At 33.8% G+C, this 22,180-nt stretch overlaps 1 protein-coding gene across 1 annotated transcript in view; it reads right to left on the bottom strand.

Annotated features, from left to right (window-relative positions):
- Nucleotides 1-22,180, bottom strand: part of LOC114325220 (midasin) — a 700,017-nt gene that overhangs the window by 34,215 nt on the left and 643,622 nt on the right. Inside the window, exons 20-25 of the mRNA XM_050656603.1 lie at nt 12,284-12,498; nt 11,858-12,069; nt 7,377-9,419; nt 3,147-3,711; nt 1,272-1,371; nt 66-378 (exon numbers count right to left, since the gene is read on the bottom strand). Coding sequence (XP_050512560.1) covers nt 66-378; nt 1,272-1,371; nt 3,147-3,711; nt 7,377-9,419; nt 11,858-12,069; nt 12,284-12,498 — 3,448 coding nt within the window. The remainder of the gene's footprint in view (nt 1-65; nt 379-1,271; nt 1,372-3,146; nt 3,712-7,376; nt 9,420-11,857; nt 12,070-12,283; nt 12,499-22,180) is intronic.

Here is a 22,180-nt window from a genome sequence, read left to right as displayed (position 1 = left end):
TTATACCAAAAAACCTAGGTCAACAAGAAGGAAAATCAACAAACGACTAATTAAATAATACGTACCTAAAGTTTTCTTGTTCCTGAGTATCAGATTCTTCCGTAGCGTCGAGGAAAAATTTAACAGACTTGTTCATTTTAATGAGGTCGTGCTCCGAGTCTTGGCTTATGGATGGAAACTTTACCAAAGAAATAAAATCATTGGTAGAGACCGTAGCGTTGGATTGCTTCTGTTTTTCATCCTGCATTTTCAATACGCTTAGGTACAGTTTGAAACCATACAGATACTCGCTAATGTTACTCAGAAGAGGCTCGATTATGTCTGGAAAGCTGCTTCTGTATTGGCTCAGTTCGTGGATGAGATTCTCGTAACTGGGAACTATAAAAATAATGAATGTTACTTTAAAACGTAAAAAAAATCAAGATAATATTACAGTTAAACTCTGTCATATTAACCAGATTCCATTAAAAAAACTATAGATACAATGACTTGATGTATGTAGCAATCCTCATCGTAATAGATGAAAACAAACTTTTTGCAGCATCCTCTAATATAAGGAAGTTTGATAATTTGATTCTTTCATCACTTCTGACAACTCATTTGAGCTTCTTCTTAATGTGCCGTTTTCTAATGAAGGTTGGCGATAACTTCCTTTAACTTTTTCCTATCTTTTGCAACGTGAAATATCTGTTCAAAACTGACGGTAGTCCAATCTCTGATATTCCTCAGCCAAGATTTCTTCTTTCTTCCCAAGCCTTTTCTTCCCTCAACTCTTCCTTGCATGATGACGTGTAGCAGAGAGTATTTATCGTTTCGAAGTATGTGGCTCAGATATGATGTGGCCCATTTGATCTGAGAGGGAAGTAATGAATCTACGTTTCATCCATTTGGGTGACCAAAACGTTTAGCGTCCACATAAATGATTTGGAGGAGCATCCAATACATGATTTGGAGGCTTTTTATCAGTGGGGCCGACATATACGTCAGACCAGATGCTTACTGAATAAGGTGGATTAAAATAAACAATGTTATTAATTTCTGTGAGTTGTTTCATGTTCTTCAAACATAATTCACCAGATTATATCAGAACGACGAGTTTCAATTGTTTGAATTAGAAAGCTTATGGTGAGGAAGTTAAAAAAGAAGAAAGCAAAAAATATAAAGAAGGTATTCGAGGACCAGGAATAAAAAAAGTTATAATAATAAAAATATATTGATGTGAAATTTCAAAAGGCAGAAAACACCAAAGTACAGAATACAAAAAATACTACCTTTGTTCGATCTCTCTCTAATTACTTGTTGCCTAGTAGCCTCGTTCACTTCTACAATATAATCATCTGCAAGAAGTGTGGAAAACGCATAATTGATTACCTAAAAAATAAAAATGTTTATAAATTTATTTTTACCCTGTCGTAACTTTGTTCTACTTAGTGGATAGAATTTGTCAAGTTCATTTTCCATGTTATTTTTGAAAATATTGTCTTCAATAAAAGTTACTGTTAAAATTCCTTAAATTTAAAATTGCGTCATACAGTCGAACCCGCTTATTGGAATAGCCTTCGTGCCAAGCAAAAATATTCTTATAACCGGGATATTCTAATAACCGATCATTGGTGGCTAGTCGTAATAAGTGTACCGAATATACATATTAATAGTTAATATATGTATACCTTTATATGTATATGTATATGGTTTTAGGCCTTTTTATGTCAATAATACAATAGCGTAACGTATTTATTAAAAAACCAAATTATATTATGTGGATGCATACAGTAATTAATATGAAATGTATGCAATATATAGATTATGTAAATATCTTCGTATTAAAATACATAATATACTTAATAAGAAAATAACTTATTTAGTCTTGAAAAATATTCAGTAATTGTAGCTTGTTTTTTTGTTACATAAAATACTAGTCACTTTTGTTGCTCTAAATTATAAAAATTAGAAAAATTTACAATGGTTTGGCCATCCCGAAAACGTTTTATAACTTTGCAAGCGATTAGGATGGGCGAACTCTTTCTTAAAAATTTTTTAACAGGCAACTGGGTGGCAATATGTATAGTTTCTAGACAAAGGAAATTATTTTACTGAATTTGTGGGTAAACGATTGAATTGGTACTCGTAACAACGCAATAAAATATTTATTACCTATCTGACAAACCCAAATAATATAAACAAAACAGCACTACAGGCCTTCGAAGCACTTGGCGAGAAATTATAATACAAGACATAATTTAAATTTTTAGGAAATTCGAAATTATAGGTAAAAATTTATTCGTTGACCTGAAAAATATTCTAATAAGCAGTATTGTTTTATGAATACGTATTCCAATAAACGGATAAATTTATTAAGGAGTAAATGGAAACGTTTCGGGATAAACCGGGATATTCCTATAACCGGTATTCTAATAAGCGGGTTCGACTGTATTTACAACTGATTTGCAATGTAAAACAAGGCAACCTTCTATGAAATATAACTAAGAAAAATTACGATGCGAAGAAGAGGTAGAGCAATTCTATGAGTTGTTGATAAATTCACTTAAACGACTTAAAAAAGAAGATATAACTATTACTATGGATGACTTGAATGTTCAAACTGGTAAAGAAAAAAGCGGTGAATTCATTGATAATTTTGGTCAACGGAAGAGAAATGAAATGGGAGGAAGATTACATAATGGTAAACGAGAAATCCGTAATAAATGCCTTTCAGTTAAAAGTTACCTCGGTGCTGACATATCGTCAGACCATCTTCCTCTTGTTGGTAAATTTAGGTTTAGATTTGCTAAATGTTAAAAAAAAGAATATTAACAAAAATGCCATATTAGAAGACTAAGAGATAAGGAAACAAAAGAGATCTGGCACGCAAAGTAGTATTATGGGGCATCTTCTCCGAAGTTCTATGTTTCAGCCATATTACTAGTTTTGCTCGAAGGATCAATGTATAAATTTAGTGCCCTCTGTCAGTTGCTTTAGATAGATGATGAAAAAATAATACGCTGTCAATTGCAATGATAAAAATCTCTTTTGGTGTATTGCAATAAGTTTGATATAATTTAAATTTAAAATATCCATTTCAAAAAGGTAAAAATTAGGCTAATGTAAAATTACATTACTTTGATTAACTGGTATTAAATACGTACCTCAGCAACACTACTATAGAGCACATCATCCGGTCTGTAAGCAACATACTTGCTAAGTTCGCGATGTTTAGATTGCAATTTCGTCTGCAACACTTCTATCTGTTTACAATAGTCATGCACAGTCTCCTTCTTATCACTATAAATTTGATTAAGACTGTCATAACACAATCTTAAGACGTCGAACATCTTCATAGCCTCCGCACAGTAATTCCTCTTAAGGGTCTTCTTGGCCAGAGGATCTATCGAGGAAAGCTTGGAATTGAATTTCGCTTTCAAGTAACTGACACTTTGGTATAAACAGGAAACAGTCAAAAGAAACTGATCGAGCTCTAAAACTTTCTGCAATTGTTCAAACTTAAGGAATGAGTATTTTATTTTGTCTAAGAGGGCAGTTAGCTCAGGATGGGCGTCTGAGCTGTGAACATCTCGAAGTTTCTTTAGGATATTTTGCACCAGAATGTTGATAGTATCGTCAGTCTTATTCTCAGTGGTTATTTTAAGTGACAGAGCTAGTTCTTGCAAAAATTTGGTGTAGACCTTTGTGATATTTTGTTTCTCACAATACCTAAAAAATAAAGATGTATATGACCCAGGAAGCAATATTAAAATTGCTGAATTATCCAATTAGATGCTTTTTTTCTTTAACTGAAATAAATAATGTTAATCCTCTAATGTGTAGAGCTGCATTTACCATACAGTGATTTTTTACTTGTAATAATAGTATATTTTTAAAATGTGTAGGAATCTATAGTTTTATTTGCTATTTGGGAATACAATACCTCCATTCCCATTCGCTGACGATACAGTTTTTTTAGCCGAATAACATGAAGATCTGCAGGTACTGCTTAATAAAGTGACCGCAGTGAGTGAAGAATATGGACTATCGCTCAACATAAGCAAGATGAAATATATGATAATAACAAAGACAACAAGGACATCCGTGAGATATATGTACAGAATCAGCTTATTGAAAGAGTAAGAGAATTCAAATTCGTAGGTACAATCATCAATGAAAACAATAACAGCTTTCAAGAAATACTAATCAGAATCGAACAGGCCAGAACCACGTTTACAAGAATGAAGAAACTTCTCTGCTGTCGAGACTGAAACCTTGAGTTAAAGTACGACTGCTGAGGTGCTGAGGCTATCCGTATTATACTACGGGATGGAAGCGTGGACACTGAAGAAAATTTACGTGAGAAGACTGGAGGTATATATGATGTGGATTTACCAAAATTGGCAAAATTACTAACAATTGATGGATTCGACCGTTACTTGATGGAAGTTCATTTTATCTCACAATAAAACACTGAAAACCTTTGTTTTCTATACTTCCACACAAAATTTATTATTTACAACTATGTGACTACAGCTGTTTCGGCAGAGTGCCTTTCTCAAGTGATATAATTTACAATGTGTTTGCCTTTTTAAGTCTCTAACTGAAGAGGTTGAGGAGTGGGGAGCTGTTTGTCTCGAGTTGGTCATTCAGAATTATATCTGTATTTTTCAGTTTATTAATTTCCATAGATTCTAAAAAAGATAGCTTAAGGCCTTTATTTTGGATATGCAGAATTTGAAACTCTTCATTGAAAGAATGATTATGATCTAGAAGGTGAAGTGCGTATGTTGTTCTATTGTTGAAAGCCCTTTTGTGTTCTGCTATCCGTTTGTCAAAAGTTCTGCCAGTTTGACCGATGTACGTTTTCGGACAGTCACCACAAGTTAGTTTGTTCAGAACTAACAACTTAAGCAAATATATTAAGAACAATAAAAGCCGAAAGAGAAAGCAACTACAGAGTGGTGTGTACAAACTAACTTGTGGTGACTGTCCGAAAACGTACATCGGTCAAACTGGCAGAACTTTTGACAAACGGATAGCAGAACACAAAAGGGCTTTCAACAATAGAACAACATACGCACTTCACCTTCTAGATCATAATCATTCTTTCAATGAAGAGTTTCAAATTCTGCATATCCAAAATAAAGGCCTTAAGCCATCTTTTTTAGAATCTATGGAAATTAATAAACTGAAAAATACAGATATAATTCTGAATGACCAACTCGAGACAAACATCTCCCCACTCTTCAACCTCTTCAGTTAGAGACTTATAAAGGCAAACACATTGTAAATTATATCACTTGAGAAAGGCACTCTGCCGAAACAGCTGTAGTCACATAGTTGTAAATAATAAATTTTGTGGAAGTATAGAAAACAAAAGTTTTCAGTGTTTTATTGTGAGATAAAATTACTAATAGTACATTCTTTCACGGTTTTTGCTGTAAATTTTAAAGAACCGCTTGGATTGACATGAAATTTGACACACGCATAGCTAACATGTCAAAGAAAAAAGTGGTATGGTGCCGATGTGTGTTTTTGCCCTGGGGGTGACTTTCACCCCATCTCGGGGGTGAAAAATATATGTCCAAGATAAGTCCCGAAATAGATAAACTGACTAATTTTAAGCAACTTTTGTTCTATATAGTTTTTCACCAAATCAATACTTTTCGAGTTATTTGCAAGTGAACTTAATAATTTTTTAATAAAATAACCACGTTTTTAGATGGTTTTTCGCAAATAACTTAAAAAGTAAGTATTTTGTCGAAAAAATCAATTTTGGCAAAAATATAGCCTGTAAAAAAGTGAAAAAAATGGTGTATATATTAGGTCTTTATACTTAGCAGAAGCAAAGTTATAGCTAACGAAAAATAGGTTCATATTCGAAAAATTCCAAATAGAATAATTCAATGTGAAATATCCAAATAATGAAGCATTCTTGGGAAAACCCATTACAACTTTTTAAAAGTGTTTAATTAGCAACTTAAATGAAATTAATCGTTAGCGCTTCAAAAGTTACTTTACTTATGTTGTGTTTATATGATCTGTAAGTTTCATCTATTCAAAGTGCTTATATTTGAAAAAATTTGGTTTTAAAGTAAAATTTTTAAAAATTTTAATTTTGAAAAAAATGCTTCAAAATCACTTAAAAATTGTTAGAGATACCAAAAATCATAAACAACAAAAAAAGTCGGCTTTACTTTTCTGAATATTTTGTATTTTTTTGTTTTTCTGTAAGACAGATAAGTGACTCGTTCAAGCCCTTTTAACTAGAGCTCTTTCAAAAATAAGGACTTTGAACCGATGAAACTTACAGATCATATGATTAATACATACGAGAGTAAAAAACTTGTGAAGTGGTAACAATTAAGTTTATTTGAAATGCTAATTAGGGGGTGATTTTCCAGATTTCTTACCAAAAAAAGGACCAACTTTATTTTAAGCGTAAGTTGTTTACTTTTGATGCTAAAATTTAAACGCATTTTTTAAACACTTTAAAAAAGTTAAATGAGTTTTCCCCAAAAAAGTGCTTCGTTTTTTGGTTATGGCACGTTAAAATATTTGATTTGGAATTTGACGAATATGAACCTATTTTTCATTAGCTATAACTCTGCTTCTACTCGGTATAGTGACCTAATATATACACCATGTTTTTCACTTTTTTACGTGCTATATTTTTGATAAGAATTTTATTTTCGATCAAATACTTACTTTTTGAGCTATTTGCGAAAAACCGTGGTTATTTTGTAGAAAAATTAACATATTTACTCGCAAATAACTCAAAAAGTATTAACTTGGTGAAAAAACTTTATAGAACAAAAGTTGCTCAGAATTAGTCATTTTATCAATTTCCGGACTTATTTCCAACATATATTTTTCACCCCCAAAAGGGGGTCAAACTCATCCCTAGGGCAAAAGCACACATCGGCACAATATCACTTTTTTTCTTTGACTTGTTAGCTATGTGTATGCCAAATTTCATGTTATTCCAAGCGGTTGTTTAAAATTTAGAGGTTTTGCAATATTTTACCTTTAAAGAACGGACTATAACTATTTAGTAATTATTAACTATTTAGTAATTATTTTTTTGTTAATTTTACCAAATTGGCAAAATTATTTACTAAAATCACTAGCCAGTTGTGTCTGAGTTTATCGAACGGATTGTAACTGTACTTTTTTAATCGAAAAATACAAATTTGCATATTAGAGGATTAATAAAAACTTAATAATTTTTATTCCGTAAAATTTTATATAGGACAAACACAGACAAAAAAAAACAGTACGTTTGAGCACAAATATCCAAGAACAACAACATTGAAGATTTTAAGTTGTGAATAAAAACTAATTATTCAAATACAATTTATTTATAATATATTTATAAATTATATACTTACATAAAGGAATATTCCTCTTCAGATAACTGATACAAATTACCCCAAAGTGTGAGATTCAAAACATCATGTTGCTTCATTAGATGTCTGAAATTGCCAAGAGTTACTCTCCCCAAGTCTTCCACACCTTTCGCATTGATCAACAAATTACTCAAAAGGAAAGTAATTTTAGGAGCAAATTCGTGAATCTCTTTCTCTTCTTCTTCGCCCAAAAATTTAGAGGGCTGTGCAGATGGCGACAGCATCAGGTACTGGTAGTAGTGTCGGTACAGCTCGTACGATAATCGTGGATCTTTTGTTCTGTGGTACAATAATAGAGTACCACATAACTCTGTAGGGATCAGTACATTGTTGGTAAGAGCCATATCATGTCCAGTAGAGATATTATGTCGGATTTGTAAGTGCATCAAATGATCCAGTAATGGTACCAGTTGTAGTTCAAATTTGGTGCAAGGTTCAAGGTTTTTACAACTAATTTTGTTGCTAATTTCCTTTATTTTCTCAATCTTTTCATCAAAATTGCTAAATCCGTAGTCTAATTCTGCTTTGAACTCTACCAAAGAAGATCTCAAACCTTTATTTCCATAGAAAGAGTTAAAAAGGTCCAACACATCATTCCCTTTTCGACTAGAATTGTACCTTTCACTAATCTCGTTGAACTTATAGATAATATCGTAGTGTTCTTTGCTTGTATAAGGAGGTGGTCTGTTGCTCGATTTCTGATAGTTCTTGCCCAGTTTATGCATAACCGAAAACTGTTTATCTAATTTACTATTTATCTGCTTTAGGATATCTTCCAAGCTTTCTAATACTGGCAGATTAGTAATCTTTGAAACAGCCTGCACAGAAAATTTATAGAACCATTTATAGTGTACAGGAAGTTCAGCGAAAACCTTTCGTAGCTGCTTCTGGTCTACGTCTGCAGAATAATTAAAGTGAAGAAGTTCTACCAACTTAGATTTCCAAAAAAGCATATAAAGCAATTCTATAATGTCGTGATTACTAATACTTTTTGTCATATTCACAATATTCAGTAAAAAGTCGTTGTAGGTTTTAGTTAGGTTGGTAAAATTGTTAACCACAACATCACCAAAACGGTCTTCAAGCAAACCTTGTTGTAAATATCGCGAGTATTCCACTAGAGTCAGTTTGCTTCCTTTTTTTGGTTTATTAAACTTCAATTTCTTGCCATCGAACTCTATTCTATTTCCAGAAATATTAGCTAAGTTAGTATTTTCCAACAAAGAGTCTACACTGAAGAACAAAGGCAACATTTGGATGTTGCTTTCCAAAGTCTCTTCCAATGTAGATATTTCTGGAATCCAGTTGTGATCAACGGGCAAACTGAGGGCATTTGAACTCCTCTGGCATATATACAATAGCTTATTTGTAAAATTTAAGAGTAAATTTTGCAGTGACGGTGTTAAAGGTTTACTAGATTTAATTTTTGCTTGCAAATAGCAATGCCGAACACTTATATCTTCCAAGGAAGTTGTAGAGTAGAAGCAAACTAGTAGATGACCAAGTTTAACGTCTACATCTGCACAAGTTTTGACTGCGTTCTCTAAATAATCGAACAGCAAGACAGCTTGTTGTTTAACCTTCTCGATAGATGAATTCAGAGATATTTCTTGTGTTTTAAGTGTTGCATTTGAGTCAAAACAAGCTGGGACTGTACTAGATTCGCTGTTAAGTAATTTAGTAATTTCCTCGTTTATAACAGTTTCAAAATTAACGCAATTAAATTCAAGGGGTGACCTAGTTTTGTAATAAACCTCCAGTATTGTACTTGTGAAAGTCTGTTTGCTATCTACGCCATATTTTAGTTGTTGTGCTGCTAGTGTTGATACTTGAATCAGCTCATTTACATTTGGTCTTTCGCCTATGACGAGTTCGGAAATAAAATTGTGTAGTTTTATGAGCATTTCTGCATGGAATGAGCTTAGTCCTTCTAGCTGGATTAAACTGCTTCTGTCGATGTCATGAGAGTGTTGCAATTCGCCTTCGTTTAATAGGTAGATTTCTATGCCTCTATTTCTCATAGCCCTAAAAATTAAATGGTACAGTTTATTTCATAATAGTACAGTTTATTCATAGTCCAGAAAGCCACTGCGCATCCGCTAGGAAAAATATTCTAATTCGGATTTTTTGCACAATCTTACTCAAAAAGGACTCCTTTTAACAAATTTGCATGTTGCCAGGACCAAAAGGTGGTCAAAAATTTTTTAAACGTTTTTTTTTTGTTTTTTTCCTAAAATTATTTTTTTACATGGAAAAAAGTTTTTTTAGGTTTCCTTCAAGTCGCCGGTTTACGAAATAACGAATTTATTCCTTTCATTTGCACCATACTGTTGGTGGAAAATGGTGTTGCGCACGCTTGATTAGCAATTAAAAAACAAAGGAGTTTTGAATATTGTATTGCAAAAAACTCTTCGGGATTTCATCAATCGATGTTTAAAGAATATCTACCTACCTTGGCAATATTCAAATTTTCAGTTTTTCACCTAGTTTTTGAGGGTTAAAAATGGCCGATATCGCAATTTTTCAATTTTTAATCGCTTGTATGTCAAAAACTATCATTTTTAGAGAAAAGTCACTAAAGAGCTTTTCTGTTTGGAATGATCCAAAAAACCTAAAAAAACTTTTTTCCATGAAAAAAAAATAATTTTAGGAAAACAACAAAAAAAAAACGTTTAAAAAATTTTTGACCACCTTTTGGTCCTGGCAACATGCAAATTTGTTAAAAGGAGTCCTTTTTGAGTAAGATTGTGCAAAAAATCCGAATTAGAATATTTTTCCTAGCGGATGCGCAGTGGCTTTCTGGACTATCATAGATAAATGGAAAACTAACACAATTTATACCAGTACAAAGCGGAGTCAAACAAGGTGAGTCATTAAGCCCACTGCTCTTTAATATAATAATGGACGAAATAATAGAAGCAGTATGTAAAGGTCATGGTTACAGAATAGGGAACACAGAAATCCAAATATTATGTTATGTAGACGACGCCGCATTAATCGCCGAGACAGAAGACGATCTGCAAAAGTTAACACACATCTTCAATACAACAGCCAATAAATACAATATGATAATATCAGCAGAAAAAACCAAATGTATGACAACATCTAAATACCCACTACAATGTAAAATCGAAATTGATGGGAAAATAATAAAGCAGAAAGCAAGGTTTAGATATCTGGGAATAGGTATAACTAGTTACGGAGATGTTGAAGAAGACATGTTTAGATATTTTACGACAACAAAGCTTAAAAGCAAGTAAAGCGGCGGGATCTTTTAATGACACAATCTGAAAGAACAAACACCTAAGACAAGACACAAAAGCAATAATCTATAAAGCAGCAATTAGACCTATATTAACATACACGGCGGAGACAAGACCTGACACCTTTGAAACGAGACGACTACTAGAAACAACAGAGATGAAAATACTTCGACGAATATCAGGGAAAAGTCTGTTGGATAGAGAGAGAAGCGAAAACATAAGAAGAGCATGTAATGTAGAAGACATAAATGGATGGGTGACAAAACGGAAACAGGAGTGGAACGAACACATTAGTAGAATGGCAGAGGATAGGATAGTATGAATAGCACGAGATAAGTCACCAAATGGACGAAGAATTATTGGCAGACCAAGCAAAGATGGTGCGATAATTTAAACAATTTAGGAGGCTAGTATTGAAGAAGAGACAGGCTTTAAAGCCTACATACAAGAAGGAAGAAGAAGAAGAAGTTTATTTCAGAAAAATCATAATTAGAATTAGATATATGACATAGAAAGGAATTTTTTGAACCAATTTAGACAACACTCTTTCGGAACAATGATAGAAGGGCATCTTTCTCCGCTTATTGCGAAAAATATAGTAGATAACCCTAGTTCTAATATTTCACCAAGTTCCTTTCATCCACTTATCCGTTCTTCATCACATTTACTCTACTCTGCTTCATTCTAAACTGCAATAAGCTATTATGTCACATTTCTTTCTCTTGCATTACTGACGCACCTACGCACTACAAACAGTAAAGACCAAAATTACCACTAGCATACTTGGACGATATTGACATTGCTGAAAACACCATGACCAATGTAAAGGAAACTTTCAACAAATTAGATATAGAGGCAAAACACCCGTCTAAAACTAACACAGAAGTATTGCGAGAAATGGGCAAAGAATACGAAATAATAAACAAAATAAAAATAAGAAAGTTTCAATATCTGGGACACGTAATCAGGGGACAACGATATGAACTGCTAAGACTGATAATACAGGGAAATATAACAGGAGGAAGGAGTATATGAAGAAGGAGAGAGTCCTGGCTGAAGAATTTAAGGGACTGGTTTAAATGTAGTTCTATAGTACTCTAAGGGCAGTGGTAGATAGAGTAAAGATAGTGATGATGATATCCAACCTCCGATTGGGAGACAGCACTTAAAGAAGAAGAAAATCATGTTATATCTTTGTACCTTGAAATCTCTCCGTTTCTTGGATCCATGGTAAGGAAGAGCCTAAAATCTTTATGTGGTTTTATTTCTACCATTTGACCGTTGGCGTCTACCCCTCTTTCAGAAACGGTAAGAACTCCATTTGGTTCTAGAAGGGCGTTTAGACGATCTAGTACAGCAGAGCTGCACAAGTTCACATTGTCTACCAGTAACCAGGAACCATCTTGAAGGCACTACAATTATAAAAAAAAAAAATATAAATACATATACCTTATAACATTAAAAAAGAAGATTTTTAAATTTTCAGTATAATTTTGGCAGTGTCAGAACTGCTCGCATACCACTCTCTAGATTCACAACGTTTACGTCGCAAGCCCGCGGCTCCTCTATTTTATCGTCAGCAGCGTTGTCAAATCGTACCGTTTCACTGAATTACCCTTTACTTACTTTGATTAATACAGAATCCACCCATTCGAATTTTCCTCCGGCATTAAGTGAGGCTTCGTTCTTTATTGCGAAAGATATTTTTTGTAGACGGTCTGTTAAAGCCGCAACTACTGATTCTTGATGGTACGAGCTGATGAATTGGGCGACGTCCTCCAATCTGCTTATCTTTCTTAGGAACAATTTAATTTCTTCTTCCATTGAAGAACTAGGAGTATCTAGAAAATATTTTTACATTAAAACAAGTGCAAAAGACATCTAGTATACTGAGTGACAAAAACAAAGGGAAATAACTGTAAAAAACACGGTAAATAGAGCAAGTGATGGAGTTTAAAATAAATATCTAGGCCACTATCTAGCTACAGAAAGCTCCAAACAGGAGTGGGAGATCAAGTGAATAGAGTAAACAGAGCTGCAGATTGCCTGAATGAAACAATATGAAGAAATAAAAATATCCGAAAAAAAAATGAAAGGCAGAATTTACAACTCAAAACAGTCATCAGACTAATAATGACATAAGTGGCAGAAAGACCAGACAGGACACAGACAGGACAAGAAGAATGCTAGAAATAGCAGATGAAAACACGAAAAATCGATGGTAAGACACTATGGGACAGAGCTCGAAGGGGATGTAAGGTGGAGATTATTAATAACTGGGTAAGAACAGAAGAGTAGAATGGAACAACATAAGCCGAATAACAATAAAAAGAGTAGTGAGGACGGCGAGAGACGGTTCTCTAATAGAAAGACCATCAGTGGGAAGATCACGAAAACGACGGAGCGACACCTTACTGGAGGCGCATTGAAAAACAGACAGTCATGTCTACACAAACAGAAGAAGAGGAAGAAGAGTAAATCAGCTTTTAGTAGTATTCGGATTTATTTTAAGAACTTATAGGCCTTTGTTTATCCTTGGTGCTCATAGAGTTAATAGTATTATATTTAATGCCAAAATAGTTAAAAATTTTAACGCAGATTAATTATAATATTCACCAATATCTTTAAAGAAAAAATTTTCGAAATATCTAATTCTGAAATGCCTATACATTTACATTTTTGTAACGAGATCCATTTTAAGTAAAAGATAAAAAATTTCAAATGTTTATTGAATTCCTTAGGAATTCCGAACGACAAGTGGCAAAATGTAATCACGAATATCTTTCCTTTATTTTTATCTTATTCTTCTCATCTTATAATGCAATAATCCAATCGACACAAGTTGCGAGGTGAATACCAAATCTTTTGAATCTTGCGATTTTAAATTAGAATATTCTCAAAATAAATTTCATTTTAGCATATCGAGCCTTGGAGTTTTATTTCATTTAAGGATTGAATCAAGGAATTTTTAAATCAATAATTAACAAGAAGTGAACAAAAAATAATTTTTTATTATACAGTGTTAGTCAAAAAGTCCCCTTCATCTCGTATCTTTTGAATGGTTATACTTATAATAGTGAAATTTGATAGTAAGAAATGAACGGACGTAGCAGTGGCGTAGCGTGAGTGTCGGCTGCCCGGGGCGGAAGACAATTTTGCCGCCTTCTTATTAAGGTATTTTAATTTAATGAATACTATTCATTACATACATTAATTATAGAGAACTTTTCGGTTAGAACAGTCCACTGTTCTATAGTAATAGACCATTGTCGACAGAGAGTACTCATTGTCGATCTTACATAATTTTTATTCAATATCAATTTTGAAAAACTTCTCTCACAGCTGGCATTGCTTATAGCATCTGTGAAAAATATTCGAAACATTATAAAAATATTTTGCAGAGTATCTTCCAGCTTGGATTTAACAATAAATTTAAGTAATTGAAGTGAGTCTGCATTAATCAATTTATTTTCGTTACCTGTAACAGCAACGAAAGTCCGCAGTCGAAGTCTTTCCAGCTTGAAATCCTGCTCGTTAATTTCGTCAGATGCGTAACCTAGATTACATTCAGTATTGTCTCACGAATTTCTACAATAACTCTATCTAACGAAGAAGACAGGTTTCGTCTCAACTCATTTTCACAAGACAAGTTAGCATCTCTAGTTCCGTCATCAAAAATATGCTTTCTTGTTATATGCCTCCTAGGTTTTATGGAAATTCCAAGTTCTTCACACATATTTTTGCATAACCTACAGCGCCATTTGCCAATTCCTCTCTTTTCTCTGTCAATATCATCTGCAAAGCATTTACGTTCTGAGCGTACAATCTTATGTCAAGTCCCCTTGTTTGTAAATATTTTTGTGCATCATTCACTTCATGTAGCACAGGTTGCCACATGCCCAAAAAACAAAGAAAGGATAATGACTGCATCGAAACTAGTAAAGCACCTGCCTCTGTCAGTTTTTCCAAAGTGACGAGAATGTCTTTGTAATGATGCCATGTCACATTATGCACTCCACCGCGTGTCTTGAACCCTTTTTAAACTTTTGCCACTGAATAACGTATAGGGTAATAGTAAAATAATTGCCGATGTATGTAATAGAAGTCATTCTCGCTGATTGTTAGTCATAAACGGGGAATTCCCACAAGTCAGTATAGACGCTACAAAATATCATTCAAAGAAAAGGAATTCCCCGAATTCGTCACAAAATAAGTAATGAACAATTCCGTGCTTCTTTCAATCGGTCCAAATTTGTAGTTGCGATAAAAATATAAAATTTTTCAATTATTTACAAAATATTTTTATTACTTATAGTTGCATTTTGCCGCCCCCGAAAAATTGCCGCCCCCGTCGCCCTCACTACGGTACGCCACTGGGACGTAGGCTTCTAAAATGGTCATAACAGGTAACATAATTGTGACAGATGACGTTACAGAGTCACTTTGACCGATACTTTTGGGACCTTATGGCAAGTAATATCTCGCTTGAACGGTATTGAAAATACCTATTCAATCATACTAATTTTGTTTGGATAGGAGGGGGGAGGAGAATTTTGGCTGGTACCGTATAAATTTAATATGCCCAGAAAATATGATCATTGGCACAGTTTCAGTATGAAGTTCCAGTGTACAAATAACAACAATAATACAAGTTTAAATACAATAACAAGTTTCCACAAAAAGAAAAAAAGGAATAAGTTCAAAACTAGTATTTTATTGCTCTTTGAAATATTTGCCTATTGATAGAAAGATCTATAAACTCTTTACTCTTGCATACTCTCAAACTAATTCTGGAAACATTTTCTGCACCCTGAAGCTGATGTCGTAGAAGCATGGTTTTGGAAGGCCCCATCAGCTTCTTGGCATGACGAAAATCATTGTCCACGCATTTTTCTCATATCTTTTAACAATGGATAACTAAAAAAATCATTAGGTAATGATATATTGAATGAATACAGGTATTCGGATATTATCAAGTGGAGAGCTAGAGAAAAAAATTTTTAGAAATAGGCAAGATGCACCGACGATTTATGATACAACAAATTGGATATAAAGTAAATAATACAGAGTGCCATGAAAGTATTTAAGTGGGCAAATATAATCTCGACTAGTAAGAATAACTCTAAAAATCTAAATTGCTATTATATGCTTCGTCTCACTGGATGTGCGCTGTTCGTGTAGCAAGGGTTTGGTGCAACATTGCCCCCTCCTTAAGAGATGGTTCCTCCTGGAACCTTGTCGGGAATGGAACTGGATACTGGAATTGGCCACCACTCTCAGTTGTATAAAAGTGACAAGGGACGGTTTTCGATCCACAAAGGTAACCATGTGGATTGCGACACCTCGACTTCATCATACTAGTTCATTCCTGGAGTGTTATTGGAGGAGTTGCACAACAAATGGGGCTGAATTGTCAGCAGGTAAGTCACATTTGACATAGATTAAATAAGGTGGTACAAAAAATAGCAGTGGAAACATTAATGAAATAAACACAATTTTTCCCCACATACTCAACAATTTTACTCAACACCTATCTTCATCTGGCCTCACTTCAGACATAGCTTAGATACTTTAATCCAATTGTATTAATTTTTCCTTGCCCTAGATGTTATTCAACATAAAAGAACATAATAAAGAAATTTGGACTAAGCTTTTAAAACAACAATTCTTTTTAAAATTGGTGTTGATGAATCCATCTATATTCTATTAACTTATGAACAAATTTTGCATTTACAACATTTCTCAGCATTTGATATCACAACCCCTATTTAGTTGTCTCATCTTTATTTCAGCCAGCTTTATCAGCCATCATTTGTGTTGAATCAAAAATTAATTATCTATTTCCAATACAAACTACAATACATACCTTTTGTATTTTGGGTTGCCTACCTTTACTTCATCAATTCGAGTACACCTCATTGATGATTGCGGGTTTTCAAATTCGCCTCCTTTTTTACATCTTAGATAATTTATTCTCACTAACTCTTGTATTTTTATAATTCCAACACACTGATGTTAGCTGTTATCATTGCTTGTACCAAAAACAACTTTAAATTTAGTGGCTGCGTAACCTACATTTCATAAAACTTCAAGTTTCATTGTCGATTGTTGTCCTGACATCAGACATATTCGCTTTTGAAATCTTATCTTTTAGTTGCCTGTCACCTCTTGTAACAGAATGACCTAATTGTTACCTATTGACCCACTTACCACGTGTGGGAGTCATATGTTGCCCTAGGGCAGTAGCCATTGGAATTTTATCCATCCTTTGGATTTTGCAATGTTTGCATCTATATAAGACCTTTAGTCTATTTTTGAAAGGCTTTGACCTTTGTATTTTTTGGTTGGCTCACCATGTTCTTGTAAATATAACCAAACTTTGCTTTTACCTTGGTCATCATTTTAACTTTAACATTTTGCTTTAATTAATATGGTTATACTTATTTTAGGTATCCCTGATGATGCTCTTGTTACAGAGCGACAACGTTTTGTTTCCATGTTTGTAGCCCTATAGGGGCTTTTTAAACTAATATACCTTTTACCAGGACAAAATTTTTTTTATTAAATTTTACTTGCTTTACTTTTTCATTTCACTTGCTCCAAATATTTTTCCGCCCAGTAACGGGTGAAGTTACTGAAAGTGTTGGTGGCACAATTATTACACGTTTCAACTTGCACATCAGTAGGTGCTTCAATGTTCTGAACTTCACCGCATTCGCATAGTGAGTCCTATTTTATAACGTCTTGTTATCTTAGCGTAGCGGGTACTTATCAAATGACTTTAATGGGATTATCTTTAGGAAAGCTTTCCTATATCTTAATCTAGACTGATCATGTAGTGGTGCTTCATAAAGTGGGTGTCTATCGTAGCACTCTTCTATGACTCTTTCGATGTGTTCTATGAGCTGAAAGGCGCAAATATGAGTTTCATTTGGCTTGTGTTTTAGGGAAGTGCTTGTTATAGAATCTAGACATAGTGGACAGTACCTCTTTTGATTTAGCCCTACTACATAAAAGGTCTTGTCTTGAACAGCTATGGATAGTCCGTCTGCATAAAAGAATAGTTTTGCTCTTCTGTTCTTTTTACCAAAGGTGACGAAGAACCGCTTTTGCTGCACTAAAGGTGCGATTAGCTTTGTTAGAATAAGTGGTCTCTAGTGGTTTTAAAGATCTTTGATAAGAGCGCCTTGTGGTGTAAGGGGTCGTAAGCTGCGGACAAATCAACCAATACAACTTTCGTAATCAGTTTTTGACCGTAGCCACTCTCTAGCAGAAAAGCGAAAACAGAAAACGGCGGAATAAAAAAGTAGCATTCTCTCATTTGCAAAGGCTGTAGAGCTAATACTTTGATGTGTCTATGAGGGGGATATTTTTCGATTGATAATAGGTTTGTTCCAACACAACTAGAAACCGTCCATGTAACGATCACCGTCCTGCGCAGTACCATGGAACGTATTATTTCGTTCCCATGGAACCCATGAAACATTAATTTTCTATTAACGTGATCGTTACATGACGGTTCTTCGTCGTGTTGGAACAAACCTAATAATTTACACTGCATCGTTCCGACATTATGCCCCGTATCATATATTAGTATTAATTATTAATTACAACTACATAAAGGTATGGCTCGACCAATATATCAACAACAGTAATTTCACGTGTGAAACTGAAATGAGTTTTTGCACCGATGTGACCCATTGCGGTTTAATAAACTTAATTGCAGTCCATTTCGGTGTAAACGACCGTATAAACGAGATAACAAAAACCGAAATGTTTGTGCACTGAACACTGAACACGAAGTTCGAAAGTTCAAACGTCACGAGCACTTGACAGTTTCAATTTCTACCTTGGGATTGTTGAATTTAATTCTGCGAGATTTGTGGGCGAGGGTGTCGAAAGAGTGTCAAAATTTAATTTATGTAACCTGCGTTTGCTCACCTAAACATAGTTTTAGTAGGTTTTATTTTGTTGTACTAAAAAAAAGAATGTGTGTGTATTTTGTACGCACGTAAGAAGTTATACTTCTATTATATAATTTCAACGAAATAAATATACTTAAAAGTTATAATACAAAAAATTAACAATAATTACCAAAAATTAACCAAAACTTAACAATGCAAAAAAAAAGAATATGAATCGTCCGGGATTTGAACCCGCGATCTCTCGATCTCTGGTCCAATGCCCTACCAACCAGGCTATCAAGGCGCCTGTTATTGACGTTTCGCATATACATAATTACACATCACGGTGACAAGTGAAATATAAAAATAGATATTTTATTATTTTACGCCCAAGAAAGACAAATCCAAAGACACAAAAATTATAATAAATAATACATTTACTAAAAAACACTAATATATTATTTTAATGGCTTATTTGCGCTGACACATAATTTGAAAGATTAGCAACGAACAACATACTATTGAACGTAAAGAAATAAATTATTAATCACCTAGGTAGGTCTTGGCCATAGAAATAAGTTGCTTTAAACTGCAGTTAAATATATCGCAGTAAATACTTAAGGTATTATAATAGCTGCACATGACGAATAGAGGAGAATTCAACATAAGGTTAGTTCTAGCTTGTGTATTTCTGAATGTAATCGAATTTCTTACTGGATAAGACGGATAAGATTATAATAAATATACAATAAAATGTTTTAATAATACCATTGTTTATATAGGGAGATAGTTGGTCAGCTCAATAGGTAAATATGTTTGATTCAAATTGAGACAGTCACCAGATGTCCCCACAATTTCTGTCAGGGTCGCAACGTCAAAATGCATAGACACCAAGTTGGATACGATCCTATTCATAACACCCCAACTCACATACATATTAAGAAAAATAAATATATACAATAGTTTATTTAGAAATTGAAATAATGATGTCATGCTACTATACATTATATATTATAATAGCATGGCATCATTAATTCAAATTCTAAATATTATATCCTTCCAAATATATTTATTTTTCTTAATATGTATGCGAGTTGGGGTATTATGAATAGGATCGTATCCAACTTGGTGTCTATGCATTTTGACGTTGCGACTCTGATAGAAATTGTGGGGACATCTGGTGACTGTCTCAATTTGAATCAAACAAATTTTCCTATTGGGCTGACCAACTATCCCTAAATAAACAATGATAATACTCATCTTACTCCTGCGGAAGACAAATCCAAAGACACAAAAATTAAAATAAATATATTTACTAAAAGAACTAATATATTCTTTTCACACCTTTTCTTGCACTGATATATTTATACATAACTAGAAAGATTTATCAACTAAACGCCATACTGTCTGTGTGCACATGCGCGCAGTATTATGAAATTTTACGCTCAATCGCGCCTAAAGAAGTATAACTTCAAAAATTTTAAAAATAGCCAAACAGAGACCAAAGGAAGCAAAAGATTTTAATCAGATTAGATGTATCCGAGATGAAAATAATAAAATACTAGGTAATTTACGAAAAAGATGTCAAAAAGATATGGAGAAAGTATTTTGACAGTTTATTAAATAAAGAATTTGACAGACAGCCTGTGGAGTTAACGGAGACAGTAACAGCAATGGTTACCAGAATAACAAACGAGGAAGTGGCTCAAGCGCTTCAAAAAATAAAGAAAGGAAAAGCAGTGGCCCAGATGATATTCCTGGGGAAGTATGGAGAGCATTGGGAGAGACAGGAATAAGTTGGCTAGCAGGTCTATTTAATAGAATTATGGAAGTTGGACAAATGCCAGACGAATGGAGAAGCAGTATAATAGTACCTGCCTACAAAAACAAGGGAGACATACAACAATGTACAAACTACAGGGCTATAAAACTACTTAGCCACACCATGAAAGTATGGGAGAGAGTAATTGATAGACGGATACGTGAAGAAACCGAAATATCCTTGGCTTTATGCAGGGTAGCTCAACAACAGATGCAATTTTCATTGTAAGGCAACTGATGGAAAAATACAGAAATAAAGAGACCAACGCTCACATGGTATTTATTGATCTTGAGAAAGCATATGATAGAGTTCCTCGATAGATTCTGTGGTGGGCACTCAATAAGAAAGGAGTCCCTGGCGAATATGTAAAGATTGTGAGAGATATGTATGAGGGAGTAAGGCTACGGCTCCACGGGCTGGAAATTGACGCTAGCAGTAGCCGCAAAACGAACTTAAGGTTCCACGGAACGGAATAGGAATAGCCGAACTGAACCGACTACGCACAAGTCCTGTAGTCGGTACAGTTCGGCTATTCCTATTCCGTTCTGTGGATCCTTAAGTTCGTTTTGCGGCTACTGCTAGCGTCAATTTCCAGCCCGTGGAGCCGTAGCCTAACGACTAGTGTTAGGACAGGAGTGGGAGAGACTGATAAATTTCAGGTGAAAGTAGGATTGTACCAAGGCTCGGAGCTTAGTCCTTATTTATTCTCATTAGTTTTGGACCAGATAACAGCGAAACTACAGGGTAGCATTCCATGGTGCCTAATGTATGCTGATGATGTAGTGTTAAGGCTATGGGTACATAATTCGCAAATATTTTACGTGTATCCCTACTTTTTCTGTCTTTACACGGCAAATTACGTGTAGTAAAATTCACACTGGTGTGGATATGTAAACATTACTAGAATGTCATTCTACTTGAAAATGTCATAATTAATTTAAAGAGATGGCTTTTGAATGTTCTTGGATAACTGTTATTTTTATAATTGCAAATTATTAATTCAGTTAATAAATGTGATAATTTTTTCACTAACTATGTTTTCAGTGATTGTAATAATTTATTTGTACAACAAAAACTAATAATCAATCGAGAAAAGAGGAAAAGTGTTAAAGTGATTTTTTAATAATATGTTGTTATTTTGGAACGCTTACAATTTTGAACATCTCTAACAACAAAATACTTGGATCACAGGATATATCTGATGTATTCTCTGCTTGGATCTTTCACAAATAATACACAATAAATAACTTTTTATTAAGTTCACGTCTTAAATCAATTATTTATCAAATACACTATATATCAATAATATTTAATCAATTTCTCAAAATATTCCCGATGCAATGTCAAATATTTAAAATTGTCACTGATTGTCAGTGTCTGACTGACAATATATGCTGACAATATTATATTCGGTTGAGTGCGTTGTAAGACAAAGACAGATTTGGAAAATATTACCACGGCATTGTGTTCATTTTTTTCAAATCCTGAAAAAACCAATAAATATTTTTGAAAAATTTAAACGCAGAATGAAAGACTAAATTATTACCGAGGGCCGAAAGTCCCTTAGAATAAATAAAAAGTTTATTTTGAATGAGATATTTGAATTTAAAAATCACACTAAATTTTCTCTGCAAGGACTGCAAGGTAATAGTGAGTGAGACAGTAAGCCAACAACATAAGCTGCTTGTTCTGGACATCGAAGTAAAAAGCGAAACTAAACAAAAATATCGGAGAGGACCACAAAAAATCAAATGGTGGCTGCTGAAAGATGAGAAAGAAGGTCTATTCAGGAGAAGA

Source organism: Diabrotica virgifera, chromosome 7 (genome assembly GCF_917563875.1).
Source record: "Diabrotica virgifera virgifera chromosome 7, PGI_DIABVI_V3a".
NCBI lineage: Eukaryota > Metazoa > Arthropoda > Insecta > Coleoptera > Chrysomelidae > Diabrotica > Diabrotica virgifera.
Note: the sequence above shows the minus strand (reverse complement) of the source record. Positions and strands in the feature narration are given on the sequence as shown.